At 39.4% G+C, this 22,515-nt stretch overlaps 1 protein-coding gene across 2 annotated transcripts in view; it reads right to left on the reverse strand.

Moving 5' to 3' along the window:
* Positions 1 to 810: 810 nt before the first annotated feature.
* The window catches only part of TPD52 (tumor protein D52), a 128,087-nt gene continuing 106,382 nt past the window's right edge, over positions 811 to 22,515 (reverse strand). For both annotated transcript variants that reach the window (XM_055546342.1, XM_055546341.1), the window contains exons 3-6: positions 21,610 to 21,758; positions 19,735 to 19,836; positions 6,434 to 6,482; positions 811 to 2,468 (exon numbers count right to left, since the gene is read on the reverse strand). In XM_055546342.1, coding sequence (XP_055402317.1) covers positions 2,349 to 2,468; positions 6,434 to 6,482; positions 19,735 to 19,836; positions 21,610 to 21,758 — 420 coding nt within the window. In that variant the 3' untranslated portion in view covers positions 811 to 2,348. The remainder of the gene's footprint in view (positions 2,469 to 6,433; positions 6,483 to 19,734; positions 19,837 to 21,609; positions 21,759 to 22,515) is intronic.

Below are 22,515 nucleotides of genomic sequence, written 5' to 3' on the forward strand. Positions count from 1 at the left end.
GTATCTGAGCTCTCACTCTTGTTGCTATGCTCTTCTAGTGTCAAACATGAAACACAGTAGAATAACCAGGATCCCTCTCTGGTGCTCTTAGTAATTACTGTGTTCTAAATTGCTTAAGTATCTGTGAATTTGTAATATTGGATCTTCCATAGAGACTACTTGGAATAAGATTTCTAGGTTTATGTGTATTTTTCTACATTTATCCTCCCTCTACTTTTTTGTTGCTTCTTTAGAGGCAGAGTGCTTTGCCATAGATTAAATCATTTCTAAATTAAGTTTAGGTAGATGTCTATAAAAGTGTTTCTCCATTTTCTTCTTTAACGACCATCACCAATACCCATGTACGCCCATCCCACCTTCCAACCCTATCTCTATCATTTCTCCCATAAAATAAAGAGATTTGAGGATATTTTGTTAAACTGAGGAAATCGCCATCTTCTCCATTTTGCCTTATTAAAAAGACAGTAACAGGGCAGGACATCCAAGAATCAATGGATGAAAGATGTGATAAAAGCAACTGAAAGACTAACTGGTTGAAAAAATAACTTACCAGCCTTATTGAGTAACCATAGTATCTCTTTAAAAAGACAAATGTATACACATGGATTCCTCTGGGACAATGCTTCAACAACTTTTGCCTTAAAGCCTTTTCAAGTAAATATGGTAGTCTGATACCATGAAGCAATGATATAAAGCAGATGGTAAAAAATTGCCTTTTTTTTTTTTTTAAAGCCTGGGTACCAGTTGATCATGTAATACAACAAGCTGTTTCCAGACCATTGGTCTCATAATAAATACTGGGACCTGTGCTACTGACACACAGAATTTATTAAGCTTTTCACATGTAATAGAGCAGAGTTTCAATTGCATCTGAAGTGCTCACAAAAGCTCCAGCAATCAAAAAGGGCAGCATGTTACTTCATAACAATCAACACTTGTAGCTTTTCAGATTTGGTTTTCATAAGATAATTTATCCCCAAGTAAATCTAGTCATGCTTTTAAAAAATGCTTTAGGTCACTCCAAACTTGGCAATTAACATTTGGCATAAACAATAATAAAACAATCACAACTTGATAAATAACAAATACAACGTTGTAGGCCATAACCATACACAGCATAAGGAAAAGACAGTGATGATGAGTAAGTAGCTACTAGAGTTAATGAGAGTACCTTGGCCTCCATGCAGATACTTCCAGAGGCTTTGGTTCATTCAGCCCTGACACTCTGTTTTCAAAGCAGGGGGCAATGCCTACAGTATCATTTTGTAATTTCTAACAAACTGAAAACAAGTAAGTAGAAAATGATGAGTTGATTTTTATTAATGCATGAAATCCTCAGGAGTTATTACCAACCCCTTAGTATAAAAATTTTTCAAGTTATATTAGTCATATAACTTGGTGTGCTTATTTTAAATGCTGCTAAGTGAATTAAATGAAGACAGCGTTTCCCCTAATGCGATTGATTTTAGCACTTTTCAGCCACCTAGATCTAAAAAAACTTTCAGGCTTTGGAACTGAATGTTTGAGGACAGTGTTCAAATTTCAACCTATTGATAATACAATATACTTAATTTAGAATGTTACCTTATAATTTCCTCCAAAACTAAAATTTTAATCTGGTGAAAAATAAGTAGCTATAAGTGGCATAATAACCATGACACTGAAATGGTTACTGTCACAGATGGTGATAAACAAAGGGCTCCACTCTCAGTCACCTAGGATTTGAAATTACTGTACATAACGTCACTTACAAAACTATAAGAAACTGAATATAGAGCAGATTTATTTAGTCTGGTGTCTTCAGACACCCAAGATATAAGATACTTTATCCCCAAACAATACTCAAAAATATTTTGTGTAGCTGGTTAGTTCTTCCCTCGGAGGTAAAGAACATTTCGCCAAAACTTTTTTAATAAGCAGGATGCAGAGCATTTTAAAGAAGAGTCTAATCTAGGAATCAAATATACAGAGATTCAAAGAGGAAAAACAGAAACCTGTATAGAAGAAAAAGATCAAACTGGTAGCCCACACCCAGAGCAATTGTGTAAGCAATTATGATAACCCACAGCTTCTCATTTCATTCTAGTGAGGATCCCCAGGTACTAGATGTGTTTTCATCGTGACATTTGCTAAATAAAGGGGCTGAAATGCACACTAAAGGGTGTTTCCCAGGAATAGAAGTGAAGATACTTTTACATTGTTCAACCCACAAGCTATTTGGTCAAAGGAATATGTAAAGCTCAACAAAAGCACATCTGGTGGAAGTTCATGGCAATGAATGTTGACAAGATGTGCTTGGATCTCGCTTGCAGCATCTGGCAGTGAGCAGCAGAACAAAGGTGGGAGGCTCACAGGCCCTCCTGCGTCTGCTCTGGAAGAGGCTCCGTGGTGCTGGCACTGGCGCTTGCAGTCGAATTCAAGACTTCTCCGAAATCACCACCAGCAGGCTTGTTTCCCCCGACTTTAGACTTTGAAAAGTTCAAAAAGGAAGAGACTTTATGAAACACACACTTCGCTGACTCTGCATAAAGTAACTCAAATCTTACTTTGAAGAAAAAATAAACCAGGAGCCCGAGAGCTCAGTGATTATTAGATTTGTACAGATTTAGTACTGTTGTCATGTTCCATGCAGTTTCATAGAAAAACTTAGGCAGTTTCCATGCTGAAAATATTCAAATCGGTAAATTCTACCCCTTTACTTTATCCCCCTATCTGCTTATTGTTCTTCACAGGGAAATTTATCTTTATAAATATAGAATTAAATATAAAATATTATATAAATTTAAATATATTTAATATAAAATTTATAGAATTATATAAGGCCTGTTCTGCTAAAGAATCTACTGAACTCTCTATATCTAGATGACATTTTGTGAAATATTATTGAGTAAAACAAAGGAAAGAAATACATGTATGTTTATAGAATTATTATTTAATATAAAATTTATAGAATTGTATAAGGCCTGTTATGCTAAAGAATCTACTGAACTCTCTATATCTAGATAACATTTTGTGAAATATTATTGAGTAAAACAAAGGAAAGAAATACATGTATGTTTCCCAGACACAGCATGATGCTCTTAGCTCAGTCATGACTGGCCACAGACTCATTAACAGTTGGAATCTAGTTGAAATTTGCACTCTCATTCTTTTTGGCCTCCCATCCAAAATCTTTGAATTGTCTGAAAAATTTGCATGACTTGTATCCACTGTATGGTTGTTAAATTTATTAAAACATTCCTTAATTATAAGAAAATGTTAAGAAGACCTCTTGCAATTTATAAGTCTAAAATAACTCCTCCCCACCACTGGTCCCTTCCTACTCCAAGGCCGTGAATGGCAGTAGCACCTCCCAGTCAGACTGCTTTGTTATCCTTGGTCCTTCCCCATCTTGTTCCCCATCCAGTCAATCACTAACTTTTTGTCTGTCACTTCTAAATTCTAAATATGTTTCGACTCCGTTCCATTGGCACTAGCTCGATTCATACTCCATCATCTTTGGCCTGATCACACCACCTTCCTCCCACCTTATCTCCTTCTCCAGTCTCTCTCCCCTTAGTTCTGCAGGGCCAACACTGAATCTTTCTAAAATGCATAGAAGAATGCATGACTCGGATTGTTTAAAATCTTTCAATGGCTTCCCACCTTTTCTTTAAGGTGGCCCACCCATCTAGCTCTGTCTCTTGCTCTATAACCTATAGCACAGTGAAGTTCCTCAAAGGGTCCCCAAAGCTTCAAACATTCCTTTCAACCTAAAGGCCTCCATTTACATTACTGCATCTTCAGAGAAGCCTCTCTGATCTTCCCTCCTGCCAAGGGTGGCAGAGTCCCACTGCTGATCCTCACTGCGCCCTTGACCTCCACTGTCCTAGTGCTTTGTTGTTGTTGTTGTTGTTTAGTCACTAAGTCATTTCAAACTCTTTTGTGACACCATGGACTGTAGCCCGCCAGGCTCCTCTGTCCATGGGATTTTCCAGGCAAGAATACTGGAGTGGGTTGCCATTTCTTTCTCCATGGCATCTTTCCAACTTAGGGATCGAAACTGCGTCTCCTGCCTCTCCTGCATTGCAAGTGGATTCTTTACCACTGAGCCACTTGGGAAGCCCTTACCCTCCCTTTATTTTCATTGGCCATTTAATTGCCTCAACATCTTCAGAAAGCATCTGTGTCACTCTTGGTCACTGTGGTATTCCCAGTGCCCAATACTCATCTCCTGGTACATGGCAAATGCTCAAGAATCACAGTTAATGACTCAATCCAAAACCTAAATGAAAGTACAAGTAGACCCCATGTTTAACTGAATATCAGTGTAAGTTAGGAAAAACTATATCCCAAGCATACAACTATATTTTACAGCTTCCTTTGTGATATTTGTCTAATACATTATATGCTTTTAAAAATTACATTTTTTAAAATCTCAATGGTGCCTAGTCATACTTCAAAAACTGATTTTATAGAGTCTGAATATACTCAGGAGGACAGTACATAGTAATGACCTGGAAGTTTCTCCTCCTCTTCATTGTTAAAAGAACAGAGGCTGCCTGGTTTTCCAGCTAGTCATTTCAAAAACTAACACTCAGGGTAGATTTCAAGGAGAGACTATGATATTCCTAAAATTTTGAGAACTGAATTAGAGTAAAATCTTGACTTCTTGGAATGCAGTTTGTTTTCAAATACCTAAGTAGGAATTAACAAGAATAAAGCAGGCCTCTGGTACTGACCTAGAAGAATGACCGTGACATATTTTTTTGCTCATCAAATATTTATTAAGTAGCTGCAGTGTGTCAAGGACTCTTCCAGGCCACTGAAAAGCATCAGTGAGCAAAAAGAACAGGGGCCTGAATTTGTGGATTCATTAGAGCATGCATGCTGGGGGCATTAAATGAACAAGTTGCAGGGCTGAGTGTACAGCGTGATTCCTTTTTGAAAAACACACATTTATGTAGAAAGAGAAAAGGTGGGAGTAGTGTTTCTATATGCAAGAAAAAAAGATCCAGCCTGTGATACAGTGTTTGGTTTTCTTTCTATTAGCATACCCTGATTCTGTAATTTTAAAAAGCTGTATTTAAAAAGAAATGACTCAATTACAATTCTGAAAGATAAAATGATTATTTTAAAGCTGATATAGATGAAATACTTAAGATATCAGTTTTATCTTAATACTTAAGTTACTAGTTTTAATTTGTTTTTAAGTTTATTACTTAAGATATTTTATTTTAAAGATATCCACCATAATTACCAGAATTCGTTTTGGAAAAAATGAACATATGAGCTTTGTACAAACTCTGTGGAGAAGGTTGGACAGTGGATGGGAACAAAACATCATTTCTCATCACTTGTGATCCTTGGTGATTTTATAGTTTCGAATATAATCTTGAAGGTAATGCAGTTTACAAATTCATAAAGTTGATTATTATGGGCAAATGTCCACCTTCACCAAAATCAAAGCAATCAAAAAATAAAAGTGAATCATCAATGATCACCACAGCATCATCATAATAAAAATGTCCAATAATTAAGGACTGAACAAACAATATCCATTATAAGGCTATGCAAGCAGCTGTTAAATATAATATTGAAGAATATTTAATGATACAGAAAAATGTTTATGACTTATGGTTAATTCTTTTTTTTAAAAAATATTTATTTGGCTGCATCAGGTCTTAGTTGTAGCATACAAGATCTTCCTTGTGTCATGCAGGATCTTTCACTGTGGTGCACACACTCCCTAATTGCAATTCTTGGGCTTAGTTGCTCCACAGCATGTGGGATCTTAGTTCCCCAACCAGGAATCTAATCTACGTCCATTGCATTGCAAGGCAGATTCTTAACCACTGGACCACCAGGGAAGTCCCTGGTTAATTTTTTTTTAAAGTGTAATAGTATAGTCCTACAACATATCACTGTTCCTGGGTTGTAGGACCATATTTTTATGTTTTATTCTTTGTGCTTTTCTACATTGTTTTTAATTTTCTACAATGAGATTTGTATTACATTTTGTCCAATTACAAAAGTATTTGAAGTGAATAATACAAAAAGCAGCACAAACTTCTGAAGTACTACTTTTAAAAATTATATGTTTCTTTTCAGCACTCATGCTGTCATACTACAATATATACTAAAAAAATTTTATTAAGAGTATGTATCACCTTGGTTGGTTTAGTCGCTAAGTCATGTCCAACTCTTGCAACCCCATGGACTGTAGCCTGCCAGGGTCCTCTGTCCATGGTATTCTCCAGGCAAGAATACTGGAGTGGGTTGCCATTTCCTTCTCCAATATATCACCTTAAATACCCATTAATAAGGTAAAGATTAAAGTTATTAAAGTTCTTTAAATATTTTTGAAAGGAAATTCTAATTTGAATAATCTACCCACAACAAAGAAAGTTCAGGCACCAAACAAGATAACAGAAAGACCCTGTTCTTTACTTGCCTTTAAGTTTTCAACCTTTTCTTCAAATGATTTGAAAGTTGGGGAGTTTCTATGGAGAGAAAAGAAAAATAATAAAATTACACACACTGAACAAAAATTTCAACAATTCAGAAAACATTATTAGTTGACTGTATTCCCCTTGGCCATTATTCTCAATCAGCAAAAGAACACGTAAACCATATGTAACATCTGTACCATAGGCATACATACAAATGGTGTCTTATTATGTGAGATTATCAACTTCTGTTCTAAGATTTCTACAACAATCTTTTTGATTCTTTGAACAGAGCCAGTGTTAGACATACAGATAAAAATACATGTGTGAGAAGAGGGAACAAAGGTACAACACTGAGTCTATCACTTCCTCAACCAACTTGTCACCATATAAGAAAAAGCCACTGTTAGCTCAGTCTGACTTTGGTTAAAGTGCTACAGTCCAGAACTAATGTTTAAATTCATATGTTGCCTGGCAAGATTTCTACCTAAACCCACATCAGCTCAGCAGGACAAGCAAACCACAGGAGGTTCCACACCAGGGATCCTGGTTCCCAGGAGCAGCATAACAGGAGAAACAGAGACCGAAAGGAAGGGAGGGGCACGAAACTCGATTTGGCCACTTCACAAAGCTGCCCCAACTAACAGAGGCTCTCCAAGCCCACAGGAAGCCGCTCCCGTGCCTTCACATCCATCCACATTATTTAGGGAGGGTCACAGTGCCCGTGTGTCGCTTTCACCTGGGTTTCCAAAGCTTTTATACGATCCACCTGATCTCCAATATCCTTCCTGCTACCTTGATGAAACAGGAGAAGAAGGAAAAATGGGCTTCCCCCTTCCCACCATCGTGACGGGCAGTCGGTCCCAAAGGGTGATCCCCAGACCAGCTGTATCAGTAGCCCTTGGGAAGTTGTTAGCAAAGCAAATTTTCAGGTCCCACCCCAGGCTTATAGAATCAGAAAGTCGACATGGGCCCACCAGGCAGGGACTTTTAACAAGCCCTCCAGGTAGTTCCAATGAACACTAAAGTTCAAGTCAAGCGTACATTGTTGAAAAATTCTCTGCCTCTATAGAGAGGTCAGGTGAGGTAGTAAAAGGTGCCACCTGCAAGTGCTTACTGATGAAAGAGGACACTAGAATGAGATCCCAGTTGATTCCAGATGTCACAGTGGGATGAAGGAAGTAGAAATGGGGACGATGAGAAAAAGGGAGACTGTAACTAAAGCTAATGTGAACAGAGGAGGTGGGCCACCTACACCCATGAAAAGAAAAGGTTGATCAGATGAGCAGTGTTCAATTTTTTTTTAATTAAACAGATTCCAGAATGAAACAATTTAACAGGTTTACAAAATAAAGTAGAAATAATAATTCCTTTTTAAAATCACAAACATTTAATGGATTTCTTACACCAGCCTAATAACATTGGGAAGACCAACGGAAAGCTAGTAACAGTTTTCACAGCTTGTTTAGAGCAGACTTCTAGCTCCTACTTCAGAACATTCAAGAGAAACATCTGGATAAAAAGTAAGAAAGCATAAGACCAACTACATTTTGTGAAAATATACTTTACCTCATAGCAGGCATGCTAATTGAGTGTTGAATGGAGCGTATGCTAAGAGGCAGCATTAAAAAGAGACAGAAATGGAGTTAGTAAAGTGGCAATTAGATATTATAAAAAGCAAACAAAATTTAGTTTTCTAGAATCTTGTTCTTCTGGCACCATAAAAAATTACTTGCTTTTTGAGGTGGAGGGGATCAAAGTTAGCACAATGTAACTTTTATTCATGGGCCAATTTGATTCCAGTAGTTCATAATTCAGCTAATAAATCAACTTGGCATTTTTATAGCACTTTGAAAACTGTCGAGTGCTTTCACCAGTACCTGTAAGGCATCTGGCATCAAGCTCAAGAGTTAATAATTTATAGGTCACAGCAGAATCATAAATGGAACTTAGGTCTTTGAACTCCTAATCTAGTGTTCACCACCTCCCCTCAAAAGATAAAGCACACACATACAGGTACGTACACACACACACACACACACACAAGCAAGACCACTGAAGAGTTCCTGCAGCCATCATTCTCCATTTGGTACCAGAACAGAAAGGTTTCAGAGTCACTATTTGACAACTTCAAGTGACTTTAAAATGACATCACTTCTTAGTAGCAGTAGTCAGTTTTCTAGTAAGAAACCTGTACTTGCTCTTAATTAAACTAAATGTCCTTATAGGCCATTCAAATAAGATTTGCCCCCTGTCATTATACAACTTGCAGCTGTCAACACCCTTGAGCATACGCCTATTTGCATTCCCTTTCCTGACTGGTGGTGGGTACAAGCCCTATTATGTACAGCACAGAATCAAGAGGAGACAGGGAGTATAAAAAGGGAAGCAGAGAGCGATCACTGCCACTCCTTCAGGGTCAGCCTGCTCCCATGTCTTGGGAATGTACTATCCCCTCTGTTTAGTAAAAGAACTGTAACTGAGCTGTAACCAGTCAGTCATTTCGAATCCTTGCTACATTGAGATAGGAACTGAGAAATCATTGAGATAGGAACTGAGAAATCCTGTCTGTGTGAGCTGTAATTAGTCTATCGTCCCAAATCTTGGTTACAACAAGACAAGAAAGGAGGAGAGAGAGAAATCGACCTGACATGAAGCTGCCTCTATTGCCACAGCCACCTTGCCAAAGCCACCCTCTACCATCAGTAGAGTTCCACCCACCAAAATTAATCTTCTGGTAATCTACAAATTGTTTAGACTGAATGAAAAGAAAAACACAACATAAGATTCTTATCCTGGGACTGTGTAATTAAAACACTAAGGTGCTAATCAGTTAGTGGTAGGCACTTGAGCTAAAATCTCATGGAGGCTTTGATGTTGAGGAAGATATTTTTGGGGAACAGGTAAAAGTTGTAAGAATACAGAGGAAGCCAATTCCCAAAGAAAGCTTTGCATATGAGCAGAGAGGAAGAGGAAAGGAAGGAGAGATGACCATTAAGAAAAGAGGGCTCAAGTGTGAGAGAAAGGAGTTTCTTGGTTTCTTTGGGCTCTAGAAGCTACCTTGACTTCTAACAGCTTTCCAATCTGCAGGACTAGTCTGGATGGGGCTGGGCTTGCTTCCTTTCCTTGTCTTGAATTACAAAACAACCTTCATCCTGTGCAACGCCTTTCCCTTTTTAGGTGAGCAAAGTCACAGTTTTCTATTCTTCTTAACCAAAAGACTCTTCACTAGAACATTTTGGCAGAAATAATCAAATTCTGGCAAAACAAAGTACATAATAGCTAAGCCAGTGATAAGTTGTTTGTCCACAGGACTCACACAGTGAATTCCATAGTATCAACAAAATGAGAAAATGGGTGAATGAAGTAAGTACAAATTCAGAAATGGACAGTTAATTCTGGTCATTGTCCCTAAGCATCTACATAAAAGATCATTTCCTCCAGTGGTCATCTGGTGTGTTCCATGCCCCTTTAAACCAGGAGAAAGTTAGTTTAAAGGAACTAGGGCAAAGGCAGAGTGAGGAGAAAAATCATAAAAGCGAATTAATTCTAGATGCATCAAATTGACTATGAAGTTAACATCCAGGGCAGAAGTCAATTCAGGATTATACTCCGTAAGAAACAAGTCCTGATCATAAAAGTTGAAAAACTGAATTGTAAATGTCACCTGGAATTTTCAGGGGATGAAGAATTAAAACAGGAAAGCAGTGGGGAGCTATGCATGACTCATCAAGGGGTCCTTTCTGGATTAGGTAAGAGAAGGATGGCAGTGGAGCATCACTGAGAGGGGACATCAGGGGGACAGGGGAAACTGACCAACAGGGTAAACAGTTAGGAGAAAACTCAATAATGTTGGAAATACAGACAACTTTTAAAAAATATTTTGTTTTCACAACATTATCATAGAAAAGTACTACCAATACGCTTCCAAGAAAACCAAAGTAGAAATGATCAGGGGCCTTTTAACTTATTAAGTGCCTGCTGCTGCTGCCGCTAAGTTGCTTCAGTCGTGTCCAACTCTGTGTGACCCCATAGACGGCAGCCCACCAGGCTCCCCCGTCCCTGGGATTCTCCAGGCAAGAACACTGGAGTGGGTTGCCATTTCCTTCTCCAATGCATGAAAGTGAAAAGTGAAAGTGAAGTCGCTGAGTCGTCTCCGACTCTTAGTGACCCCATGGACTGCGGCCCACCAGGGTCCTCTGTCCATGGGATTTTCCAGGCAAGAGTACTGGAGTGGGGTGCCATTGCCTTCTCTGTATTAAGTGTCTAGCAGATGCCAAAGATGTTTGTGATATGACTTAAAGAATGTTAAAAACGATCTCTTTGAGAATACTAATAGTATAGTATCTCCTGTAGAGGACTTGAGGGTCCTTTATGGGATAATGACAAAGTCAGTCTTGCTGGTATTGCACTTCAATCAGCAGCTATGGCAGATAAAGAATTTAAACATTTGAGTACCATGAAGGATGCACTCACTAAATATGTGTAAGTGCGAATGTGTAACAAAAAGCAAGGAAGTAATTAACAATAAGGTGTTCATTTTGTGATAAACACAGTTGAATTTGTGTATGTGTTACTTTTCACAATAAGAAAAGATTAAAAAGAACAGAGAATGAAATCAGAGTAATACAAAGTCAAGGTGTCGCCATTTTTGAAGTAGCCATTACAGCAGCAAGAACAAAGAGTGCATATTAATTTCAAGTCCCACCAAGGCTTCTCTACCTGAATATCTCTACAACCCATATTCAGATCAAATTCTATTTTATCGGTGGCTAGTGTGTAATCTAACAATCGGTCAGCTGTCTTTGCATTTTTAGCTTCCCTATGCAAGGTTCGGAGAAGGCAATGGCACCCCACTCCAGTACTCTTGCCTGGAAAATCACATGGATGGAGGAGCCTGGTGGGCTGCAGTCCATGGGGTCGCTGGGAGTCGGACACAACTGAGCGACTTCACTTTCACTTTTCACTTTCATGCATTGGAGAAGGAAATGACAACCCACTCCAGTGTTCTTGCCTGGAAAATCCCAGGGACGGGGGAGCCTGGTGGGCTGCCGTCTATGGGGTCGCACAGAGTCGGACATGACTGAAGCGACTTAGCAGCAGCAGCATGCAAGGTCACAAAGTTTCAATTCTCTTCAACTTACATATCACCTCCAATTTCACTGATGTTCAAACATAATATGGAAAACTTAAAAAGCAAAAAGCCACGTTGCTCCTGGACCAGAACTATCTCTAATAGATGTTAATATATTGGGAAGATTAGCTAGCATCTATAAAGCAAATTTTGTTGCAAGTTTTTCCAACTGGATTTCAACCCTCAAAGATAGTAACCTACAATCAAAGCAGGAATGTAAATCTGGATTCCTCAAAACACTAAAGGAAAAAAATCAAAGAGGACAACCTGACTATCACTCAGACACACTAAGTATTTTACAATCTAATATTTGCTCTTACTTTGGAAGTTATTCTTTTAAAAAGCTGAACTGACTTTTTAAATGTTTGTTGTTTCTTACATGGTTGGTTGAACTTTTCATCCCTAATAATAGTAAAGGGGGAGGAGTAGAGGGAAAAGAAGAAGGAAGAATGTAGCAAATGGCAGACAAAGAAGAGAGGCTGGTCAACATGTTTCAAAGCATACTGTGTGCCGAGCATGCTTTTAAGAGCCATCCATGTATTGTTATTCCCTTTTGCCCTCAAAATAATCTCTTGATCACAGGTGATGAACCAAAGTAACTGCCAGACAGTGGCTGGAGGGTTGAAGTCTTAAGCTATCATTGCCCTGGGGAGACAGAACAAGGCAGAGGGGACCACAGGCTCCTGAACTTGTGTGTGCCTGGGTTCAAGTCCTGGCCTTCAGCCAGATGGCTGTGTGACCATGGGGAAGTCACTTAACCTCTCTGTGGCTCAGTTTTCCTCATCTGAAAAATCATAAAGCTAACAGTACCTACTATAACTGTTTACCATTATATTATTATTACAGATGACTTTATTTTTTATTTATTTATGTATTTGGCTGTGTTGGGTCTTAGTTATTACACACGAGATCTCCCTTGCATCATTCAGGATCTTTTGTAGGACCCCACGGACTCTCTAGTTGTGGTGTGCAGGCTTAACTGACCCATGGCATGTGGGATCTTAGTTCCCTGACCATGAATTGAACATGTGTACTCTGCATTTCCAGGCAGATTCTTTTCCACTGGACCACTAGGGAAGTCCCTACAGATGACGTTAACTGAAATACACATTAATGCTTATCTAAGATTATATCCTTTAAAGCTTTCAAATTTCACCCAGCTATTATTTTGGTTGGTAACTCAAATCCTACGGTCCAGGACAGTGCCTGGCACAAAGTTTTCATTCTATAAATACTTTTGAATTAAAGAATGAATGAATAAATAACTGCAGCAACTGAAATTAGGATGTATGAGCATGAAAGATAGGAAAGTGCATTAAAGTTTTTCAAATTCTGGAACTTCGCTAGTGGTCCAGTGGTTAAGATGCCACACTCCCAATGCAGGAGGCCCAGGTTCAATACCTGGTCAGGGAACTAGACCCCACATGCCACAACTAACATCTGGCACAGCCAAATAAATTTTTTAAAAAACCTTTACAAATTCATATCAAAAGGTACCTTATTATAACAAAAGAGATCATTTCTTATTAAGTGGTAGAAATTTTCAGCAAAATGGAATCATCTGGAATAACTTGAATGAACCCCAAATCAATTTTTAAAAATTAGAGGCCAAAAGGAGAAGGTTCCTTTGAAGAGAAAGGCAAATCCGCCTGAACATATCAGAAATATCTGTCTAATGAGGCTGCTGAATTATTAGAGCATGCTCTTAATAACATGAACATCAATTAAACACCTGCACCCAGTGAAATGAAAACACTCCTTTAAAGTTTCTCTCAACAAAAATAAAGGCACGAGTCCATGTTTACCATGTACATGCAGAAAACAAGCCAATAGCAGAGGAGTGGCTGTGAACACCCCACCTGGGACAAGACGTCTGTCCTCAGAGGGCTCCTCTGGCCTGCTGCTGACCCCTAATTGTGAGGTTGCCAAAAACAGACATCTCTCGCTGTGTCTCTCTGTCGCTGTCTCTCTTCCTCCTTTCTTCTCTCCCTTTCTTGCCCTCTCTCTCCTTCTCCCCATCCCTCCTCTCCTCTTCCTCTTCCTTACTCACCCACCCAAGGCATAGACAATATCTACACCTCAAGTGCTAACTTATTAACTGATAATGTATTAATAGTACAATCAAAACTGTTGCTGGCTTTAACAATGCAAGCCTGCAAAATGCCCACAATTCCACCAGAGACTGAAATCCTCGTCCCAAGTCTTCTGGTTTAGCATGAACTTGGAACAAAGGGTAGTCAACAGGATTACCCAACTACTATAAGCACTGGCAAAAAGGGGCCCCTGCATCCATCTCCATGAGAGGAAAGGCCATGTTGCTCGGATGGAAACCCTCAAGCTTGCTGCCCACACTCCTCTTCTTATACAGTTCATGGGGGCATATAGTCAGTATCTGCCTCTGTGACTCACTCACCTAAAAAGATGTCGATTTTTTTATACATGTTTTCTAATATATATGTTTTATATATTCCTATTATATGTTTTCATATATTTTCTATTATATATAAATCAGATTACAATCAGGACACCTTGATCGAGAAATGATTTTCTAAAGTGAAATTAACTCAATTGAAAAGTTGAGTTCAGTTCAGGCACTCAGTCTCGTCCGACTCTTTGGACCCCGTGGACTGCAGCACAGCAGGCTTCCCTGTCCATCACCAACTCCCAGAGCTTGCTCAAACTCATGTCCATCGAGTCAGTGATGCCATCCTGTCATCTCATCCTCAGTCGTCCCCTTGTCCTCTTGCCTTCAATCTTTCCCAGAATCAGGGTCTTTTCAAATGAGTCAGCACTTTGCATCAGGTGGCCAAATGACTGGAGTTTCAGCTTCAGCATCAGTCCTTCCAAAGAATATTCAGGACTGATTTCCTTTAGGATGAACTGGTTGGATCTCCTTGCAGTCCAAGGGACTCTCAAGAGTCTTCCCCAACACCACAGTTCAAAAGCATCAATTCTTCAGTGCTCAGTTTTCTTTATGGTCCTACTCTTACATCCATACATGAACATTGGAAAAACCATAGCCTTGACTAGACAGACTTCTGTTGGCAAAGTAATGTCTCTGCTTTTAAATATTCTATGTTGGTCATAGCTTTTCTTCCAAGGAGCATCTGTCTTTTAATTTCATGGCTGCAGTCACCATCTTCAGTGATTTTGGAGCCAAAAAAATAGTCTTGTCACTGTTTCCATTGTTTTCCCATCTATTTGCCATGAAGTGATTGAACTGGATGCCTTGATCTTAGTTTTCTGAATGTTGAGTTTTAAGCCAATTTTTCCACTCTCCTCTTTCACTTTCATCAAGAGGCTCTTTAGTTCTTCTTCACTTTCTGCCATAAGGGTGGTATCATCTGCGTAACTGAGGTTATTGATATTTTCCTGGCAATCTTGATTCCAGCTTGTACTACATCCAGTCCAGCATTTCTCATAATGTACTCTGCCAAGTAGGGTGACAATATGCAGCCTTGACGTACTCCTTTCCCTATTTGGAACCAGTCTGTTGTACCATGTCTGGTTCTAACTGTTGCTTCTTGACCTGCATACAGATTTCTCAAGAGGCAGGTCAGGTGGTCTGGTAGCCCCATCACTTGAAGAATTTTCCAGTTTTTTGTGATCCACACAGTCAAAGGCTTTGGTGTAGTCAATGAAACAGAAATAGATGTTTTTCTGGAACGCTCTTGCTTTTTCCATGATCCAGCAGATGTTGGCAATTTGATCTCTGATTCCTCTGCATTTTCTAAAACCAGCTTGAACATCTGGAAGTTCACGGTTCACATACTGTTGAAGCCTGGCTAGAGAATTTTGAGCATTACTTTGCTAACATGTGAGATAAGTGCAATTGTGCGGTAATATGAGCATTCTTTGGCATTGCCTTTCTTTGGGACTAGAATGAAAACTGACCTTTTCCAGTCCTGTGGCCACTGCTGAGTTTTCCAAATTTGCTGGCATATTGAGTGCAGCACTTTCACAGCATCAGCTTTCAGGATTTGGAATAGCTCAACTGGAATTCCATCACCTCCACTAGCTTTGTTCATAGTGATGCTTTCTAAGGCCCACTTGACTTCACATTCCAGGATGTCTGGCTCTAGGTCAGTGATCACACCATCGTGATTATATAGGTCGTGAAGATCTTTTTTGTACAGTTCTTCTGTGTATTCTTGCCACCTCATTTTGATATCTTCTGCTTCTGTTAGGTCCATACCATTTCTGTCCTTTATCAAGCTCATCTTTGCATGAAATGTTCCCTTGGTATCTTGAACTTTCTTGAAGAGATCTCTAGTCTTTCCCATTCTATTATCTTCCCCTTATTTCTTTGCACTGATCACTGAGGAAAGTTTTCTTATCTCTCCTTGCTATTCTTTGGAACTCTGCATTCAAATGGGTATATCTTTACTTTTCTCCTTTGCCTTTAGCTTCTCTTCTTTTCTCAGCTATTTGTAAGGCCTCCCCAGACAACCACTTTGCCTTTTTGCATTTCTTTTTCTTGGAGATGGTCTTGATCACTGCTTGCTGTACAGTGTCATGAACCTTCATCCATAGTTCTTCAGGCACCCTGTCTATCAGATCTAATCCCTTGAATCTGTTTATCACTTTCACTGTATAATCGTAAGGGATTTGATTTAGGTCATACCTGAATGGTCTAGTGGCTTTCCCTACTTTGTTCAATTTAAATCTGAATTTGGCAATAAGGAGTCCATGATCTGAGCCACAGTCTGCTCCCGGTCTTGTTTTTGCTGACTGTATAGAGCCTCTCCATCACCCTCCGCAATGTCCCACACTGTCTGTGGAATGTGTTCTTCTCTAAATAAACCTACTTATTATTTATCACTTTGTCTCTCACTGGATTCTTTCTGAGATGAAACATCAAGAACCTGAGCTTTATTAGGTCCTGAAACCAGATGCCAACAACTAAGGGCTTTAGTCAACTTTTAACCTGTAAGAAATAATTCCAAAATGTAGCTCTCTTATATCTCCCACTTCCAAGTTGTCATATGAAGCCTAACTTTAACCAGGACCTGCACTGATACATAATATATTGATACACAAAGAATACATTATTCATTAATAACTAGAGTGAAAATGTTAGACAGAGTATGATCTTAATTGAATTTTTTTAATGAAAGGAAAAAAAGTGACTGTGTAAGCCGCAAGAAGACAGCCACCAAACTCATATTATTTCCAGTGAATTAATAAGACAGCACATACTGAGCCATGCTGCTGCTGCTGCTAAGTCACATCAGTCTTGTCCGACTCCGTGTGACCCCATAGACAACAGCCCAACTACTTAGGTACATTTGCTTAATATTCTCCAAAGTATACAGAAAAAATGGTGGTATGAACTGATGAAATCCTTCTTCAACAGCACTTACATAGTTTTATTATTTTTGTTTACATTATACCTAGTATTGTTTTATACTTAAGTATGAACAGGGCTCTTCCATTCTTTTGAGGCCACACCACACACCATGAGGGATCTTAGTTCCCTGCTGGACAGTGGTTAAGAATCCACCTTGCAATGCAGAGGACGTGGGTTCGATCCCCAGTCAGGGAATTAAGATTCCACGTGTCCCAGAGCAATGAAACCCGAGTGCCACAACAACTGAGCCTGCATGAAACAATGATGATACCAATGGCTGCAACCAAGACCCAAGGCAGCCAAATAAATAAAACGGTAATAATAAGGCCGCACAACACAGCATGAGGGATTTTAGTTCTCCAACCAGGGGCTGAAGCTGTGCCCTGGGAATGCAGCATCTAACCCACTGGACCACCAGGGAAGTCCCAGGGCTCTTCCATTCTTAACTCATTCCTGGGCCCCACCTCCCTTCTCCCATTCCATGCACTCAAAGATTTTAAGGCCTTTCCTAATAAGAACTGTGTCTGGTATAGGTTATACCCTTTGGATCCATCAACAGTGTACACCTTAATGTTAGCAGAATGGATTATGTGAGTGAACACATCCTCACACAACCCCTTAATGTTAGATAAAATTCTCTTAATAGTTTCCTAAAGCACTTAGGCCATTTTCAGTTGAACACCAAAGATACAGAATTGATTCCTATCACTGATTTCTTGTTTTTTTTTTAAAGCACAATTCTAACCATAAGTAGTTTAACACTCAGAGTTTGTTTATCTCCCTGACTTACTCTTTCAGAGATAAGTGAGAAAAAGCCTCAGTTATAAGTATCTGCTTGATTAGTTAAGAAGGCACAACGCTAGCCACAGCAAGTGACTGCTTGAGAAGACAATTCACGTTAATAGGAACAGAGATAGAGACTAGTGTGTTAACTTTCCTACTTATACTCAAAAGACCTTCCACCTTCGTTTTCTGTACCTACTAATTGGATAATCAGAGAGTCTGTATGGGAGGGAGAGGAGAGGTTTGCTCAATATCACAAAGATTCCTTCCAGAAGGGAAGGTTTGGACTGACATCTTTTTAACATGCTTTCTTTTTTGGCCTAATACACTTTATTTCTCCTTTTGCAGCTATGAAATGTCCTTGTGTGCAGAGTTACAGAATACAACTCATGTAAAGAAATAATAAAATAGTAAACACTAGAGGCTAACAAAACAAGTACTAAAACATGCTGAATCATGGTATATTATCTTAGGCATATTTTACCATAATTAAAAAAAAATGTCACAGTAACCTGGAAAGAGAAAAGACTAACATTGTGAGACAGTACATATGCTGTCGATTACAGCTGCATAATGGGAGCCAGGTGAAGGGGGATTCCAACATCCTGACATAGGCACCAAAGAAATTACAGCATCAAAAACAAACAAACAAAGTCAGACATTAAAAGGGAGGAATTCTGCATGCCATGGTAAAGCTGATTCTTTTTTTACCAAACACACACATACACAAAAAGAAAGTAAAATGTCAAAATCATTTCCATATCCCTTGAATCACGTGTCAAATTATTCTCCTTTTAATGTATCCATCACCCATGGTATACAAGAAACCCTCCCTTGAAAATAGGAATGCACCAGAGAAAAGATATTCCAAAATGCAAGATTATGTAGTGGACAAACACGACCATCCAATGTGGCATCATAGCCTAAGCACACTTGTCTTAGACGAGAGCTGGGCTGCAGCGATGGTTTACACTCTCCTTACCTAAAGGAATGTGAAAAGGCTTGCAATCTGCAAGAAGCCAGAGTAAGCATTAAAAAAGAAAGGAAGTTCTCGTAAATCTAAAACAATTAAATAACCTACTTTTTAAGAGCTGTGTAAAGTTTTAACTGAATTCTAAAGGGCTACACAATCGGGAGTTAGCACAGAAAGAAAAGAGCTTACCTAAGAGAAGTATATATAATGGTCAAAAGGGTTTAAGAGAGCTGTGTTTATTACGTTGTGTTGAAATGATAATAGTCCAAAAGAGCAAGTCATTGGGTATTTTTGGTACAAGTATAAGACCAATTAACCAAACTTATTCAACCAACAAAATTCTGGTTGTAAAATCTACTTTCCCCACAAAAAGAAAACACAAGGTCATGCAATCTGAAGGGTTTAAAAAAAACAAAACACATAAATCTTGCATGCCAACAGAAGCACAGCCAATTTAATCCGCATTTGTCATTTTCAGCACTATTTTAATCCACAGGGTGGGTGGCATGAGGTTACCGGTGGACACAAAAGCACTCTGAAGCGGTTTTATCAAAATGACCAGGAAAATTCTGCAGACACATTGAAAATAAAATGCAAAATAAATAGCTCAAAACAAGATTTTGGCCTGGGCATGAACATAGATGGTACAAAGCAGTACACAAATGAGTATGTGCCAAGCACACCATGGGCTAAAAATGTACCACCGGAAGTGAAGGCAGGACTCAGTGCTCCCAGACTCATCCCCACCAGACACCAGGCTCCGCTCACAACCACAGGTCTGCAGCCACATACTTACCCCGTGTGATCAAGAAGGGCTAAAAGGAGGAAAGTTCACAACCAGAATTTTTCAACAACTTTTAAGTGTATTCATAAGACAATCAGTTTGAAGGCTACGCTTAGAAGGATTTAGGGATGCATTTCACGTCCTGGTTTTGAAGGAGGGCTCTTCCTCACTCAAACAGGGGGAGTCCAACATCAGCCAGTACCAGGCAGGAAAGAAATGCAACCATGATAACAGATTTTAATCTGCCTCATCTTAATTAAGCAAGGAAAAATGAGGACGTACTTTACATCTTCCAGCTTTTTGGTGATGACAGAGCCAACAGACGAAAAAGCAGCTGAAGCCTTCTGTCCGGCCTGAGATAAGGTTTCAGAGGTCTTCTTGTACCTATATTAAATTACAAAAGAACAGAGCAAAGAAAGTAAGCTAACCTTTCCAATATCCATTATGTGGTGACAGAGGATGAGATGGTTAGATGGCATCACCGACTCAATGGACACACGTGTGTGTGCTAAGTTGCTTCAACTGTGCCCGACTCTTTGTGACCCTATGTCGCAGCAAACTCTGGGAGACAGTGAAGCACAGGAAAGCCTGGCATGCTGCAGTCCATGGGGTTGCAAAGAGTCAGACACGACTTAGCGACTGAACAACAATCTTTCTAATATCCACTATGCAGAGTTCAGTGATCACCACCTCTTGGAGAACTCTCAAGAAAAAAAAAAAAAAATAGAACATCCAAAATTCTTCATGACTGCCAAGTCAACATCATCACATCATCTTTTACTTAACCATTTCAAACACAACCTTTTGCAGCACCCTAGGACAGCCAGAAAGGCCCATAAAGGCAAGGCTGAAGAAATCTGGGTAAGAGTAAAAACAGTTATGAAGCCAAGATCAAAATGGGCCAGAGGTTAAATGAAACTATATCTCTGATTTTTTTTTTTCCTTTTTCACTTAAGCTAAACAAAACAAAAATGAAATCAAATTCCTCACATTTCTTTCACAATTTTATTTTCTAAAAAGGGACCAAAAGTAAGGTGGGACCCAGGAGTACGTTTTATCACCCAAATCAATTTGGGGCAGAATAAAGAGATTTTTCAGTTCTCCCTATATGTAGAGTTACCAAATAAGGACTGGTGCATTCTCAACAGGGTACATAAAAGGTACAACACTTCAAATGACTCAAGTAGGATATTTGCTGTAGCACAAAAGCAGAAAATTTACCACCCCCCTCCTCCCATCTACGCAGGGATGAGTGAAGGGAAAAACTAAACCAGACAAAAGAATATGGTTCTTATCCCAAAGAGGTTAAGCCCACATTGTAGAAAGGGATGTTCAGGCATTTTTACTTACCTTATCAAGATCAAATACCAAAAAAGAGAAAAAGAGAAAATGTTTAAGATGATACAAGGAATGGCATCCTGCATGTACTTCCGCTGCCTACTTATATGGAGAAAGCGGGTGGGTACCCCCATACTGCCACGTTAGGAAGCAGTCAGCCTCGCTGCTGCTGGTCACCAGCTCGGCAGACGGGACTGTATAGAGAACACCTTTTGGAGATTCAGGAAATGGAGCTGCATCTTGATAATGCTGTACCAAAACCGTGTGATCAAAAAAGACCAGAAGATTAAGGAGTGGTCCTCTGCCATTGGCACACATCAGAGATGGTGACCTGAGAGTCTCATGCTGTGTATAAAGCAGGGTTAAAAAAAAATAAAAAGACTGGCTCTGCACTTGGCCAGATCTTAGTTCAAACAGTGCCTCCAGACTTTGAGAGATTTGTGATCTCAACACTGATCTGATCCTGTTTCTTTATCTACGGCTATCTCACTACCCACTCTACTGGGTTATTCTGAGGACCAAGTGACTCATGTATATATCTGGTAAGTCAGTATATAACGTTTTAAGAGCTTAGATTTTATTTCTTCAACTCACATAGGAGGCTGGTTTTCTCGCTACACCCCAGAACAGTCCAAAAGAACAGTTGGAGAAGACTCAGATACACTTGAGAACAGGCATGGTGGGGAAGGTTGCCCTGCACAGTATAGACAAAAGCTGCAGAAACCTCCTCAGTCCCTTTCCACCCCTCCCCGCTTCCAGACAAAAAGAGCAAAGTGTCCTCTACGTTCTCTAGAAAAAGGTAGGGTCGAGGGCACATACGCAGATGTAGCTGTCACATCTTGCCACCCTTTGGCAATGTTCTGTTTTAGTTCCTGTAGTGAATTGATCCCAAGTTTCCGCTTGATCTCCGTTAGGTGCTTCTCTTTTGCTGCTAACACTTGAGACAGAGTCTGGATTTCTTCTTCTACCTGCAAGGAGCGGGGTTGGGGTAGGAATAAAGTCAAAGAATTAATATGATAAGCCCAAAATTATATTCAAAATTCCAGTCGTTTTAAAACATTTTGGATTCATTTCTCTGCCTCTTTTAAAATAATATGTTAAGCAAATGGGTTGCTTGTTGATCTCTCCTGTAAAGCTGCTTTTCTCTCTTCTCTATATTTCAGTCTTGAGTTGTTCTCAGTCTCTCCCCTCTTCCTATACTTCCTTACTCAGTTTTGTCATAGAGGTTCAGGGTTCAAACCTTTACACAGATAATATTCAAATTATTCTAACAGCTACTCTGACTGCTGGGTCTGCATTTCCAGCTGAATACTGCTGCTTGAATGCCCATAAAAACTCACATTTATGTATTAAGTTAAACTAATCTGAAGTGAAAAGTGAAAGTGTTAGTCGCTCAGTTGTGTCTAACTCTTTGCAACGCCATGGACTGTAGGCCACCAGGCTTCTCTTGTCCATGGGATTCTCCAGGGAAGAAGACTGGAGTGGGAAGTTATTCCCTTCTCCGGGGGTTCTTCCTGACCCAGGGATCGACCACCCAAACAATCTGAATTCCCACCAAAATACATACAACCATGCCAAATCAAAACACAGCCATATTGCATATTTCATATAAGTTTACGCATGCATACATGCTAAGTCCCTTCAGTAGAGTCCGACTCTTTATGACCCTGGTCAATAGACTATAAACTGCCAGACTCTTCTGTCCACAGGATTCTCTAGGCAAGA

This window comes from Bubalus kerabau, chromosome 14 (assembly GCF_029407905.1).
Source record: "Bubalus kerabau isolate K-KA32 ecotype Philippines breed swamp buffalo chromosome 14, PCC_UOA_SB_1v2, whole genome shotgun sequence".
Taxonomy (NCBI): domain Eukaryota; kingdom Metazoa; phylum Chordata; class Mammalia; order Artiodactyla; family Bovidae; genus Bubalus; species Bubalus kerabau.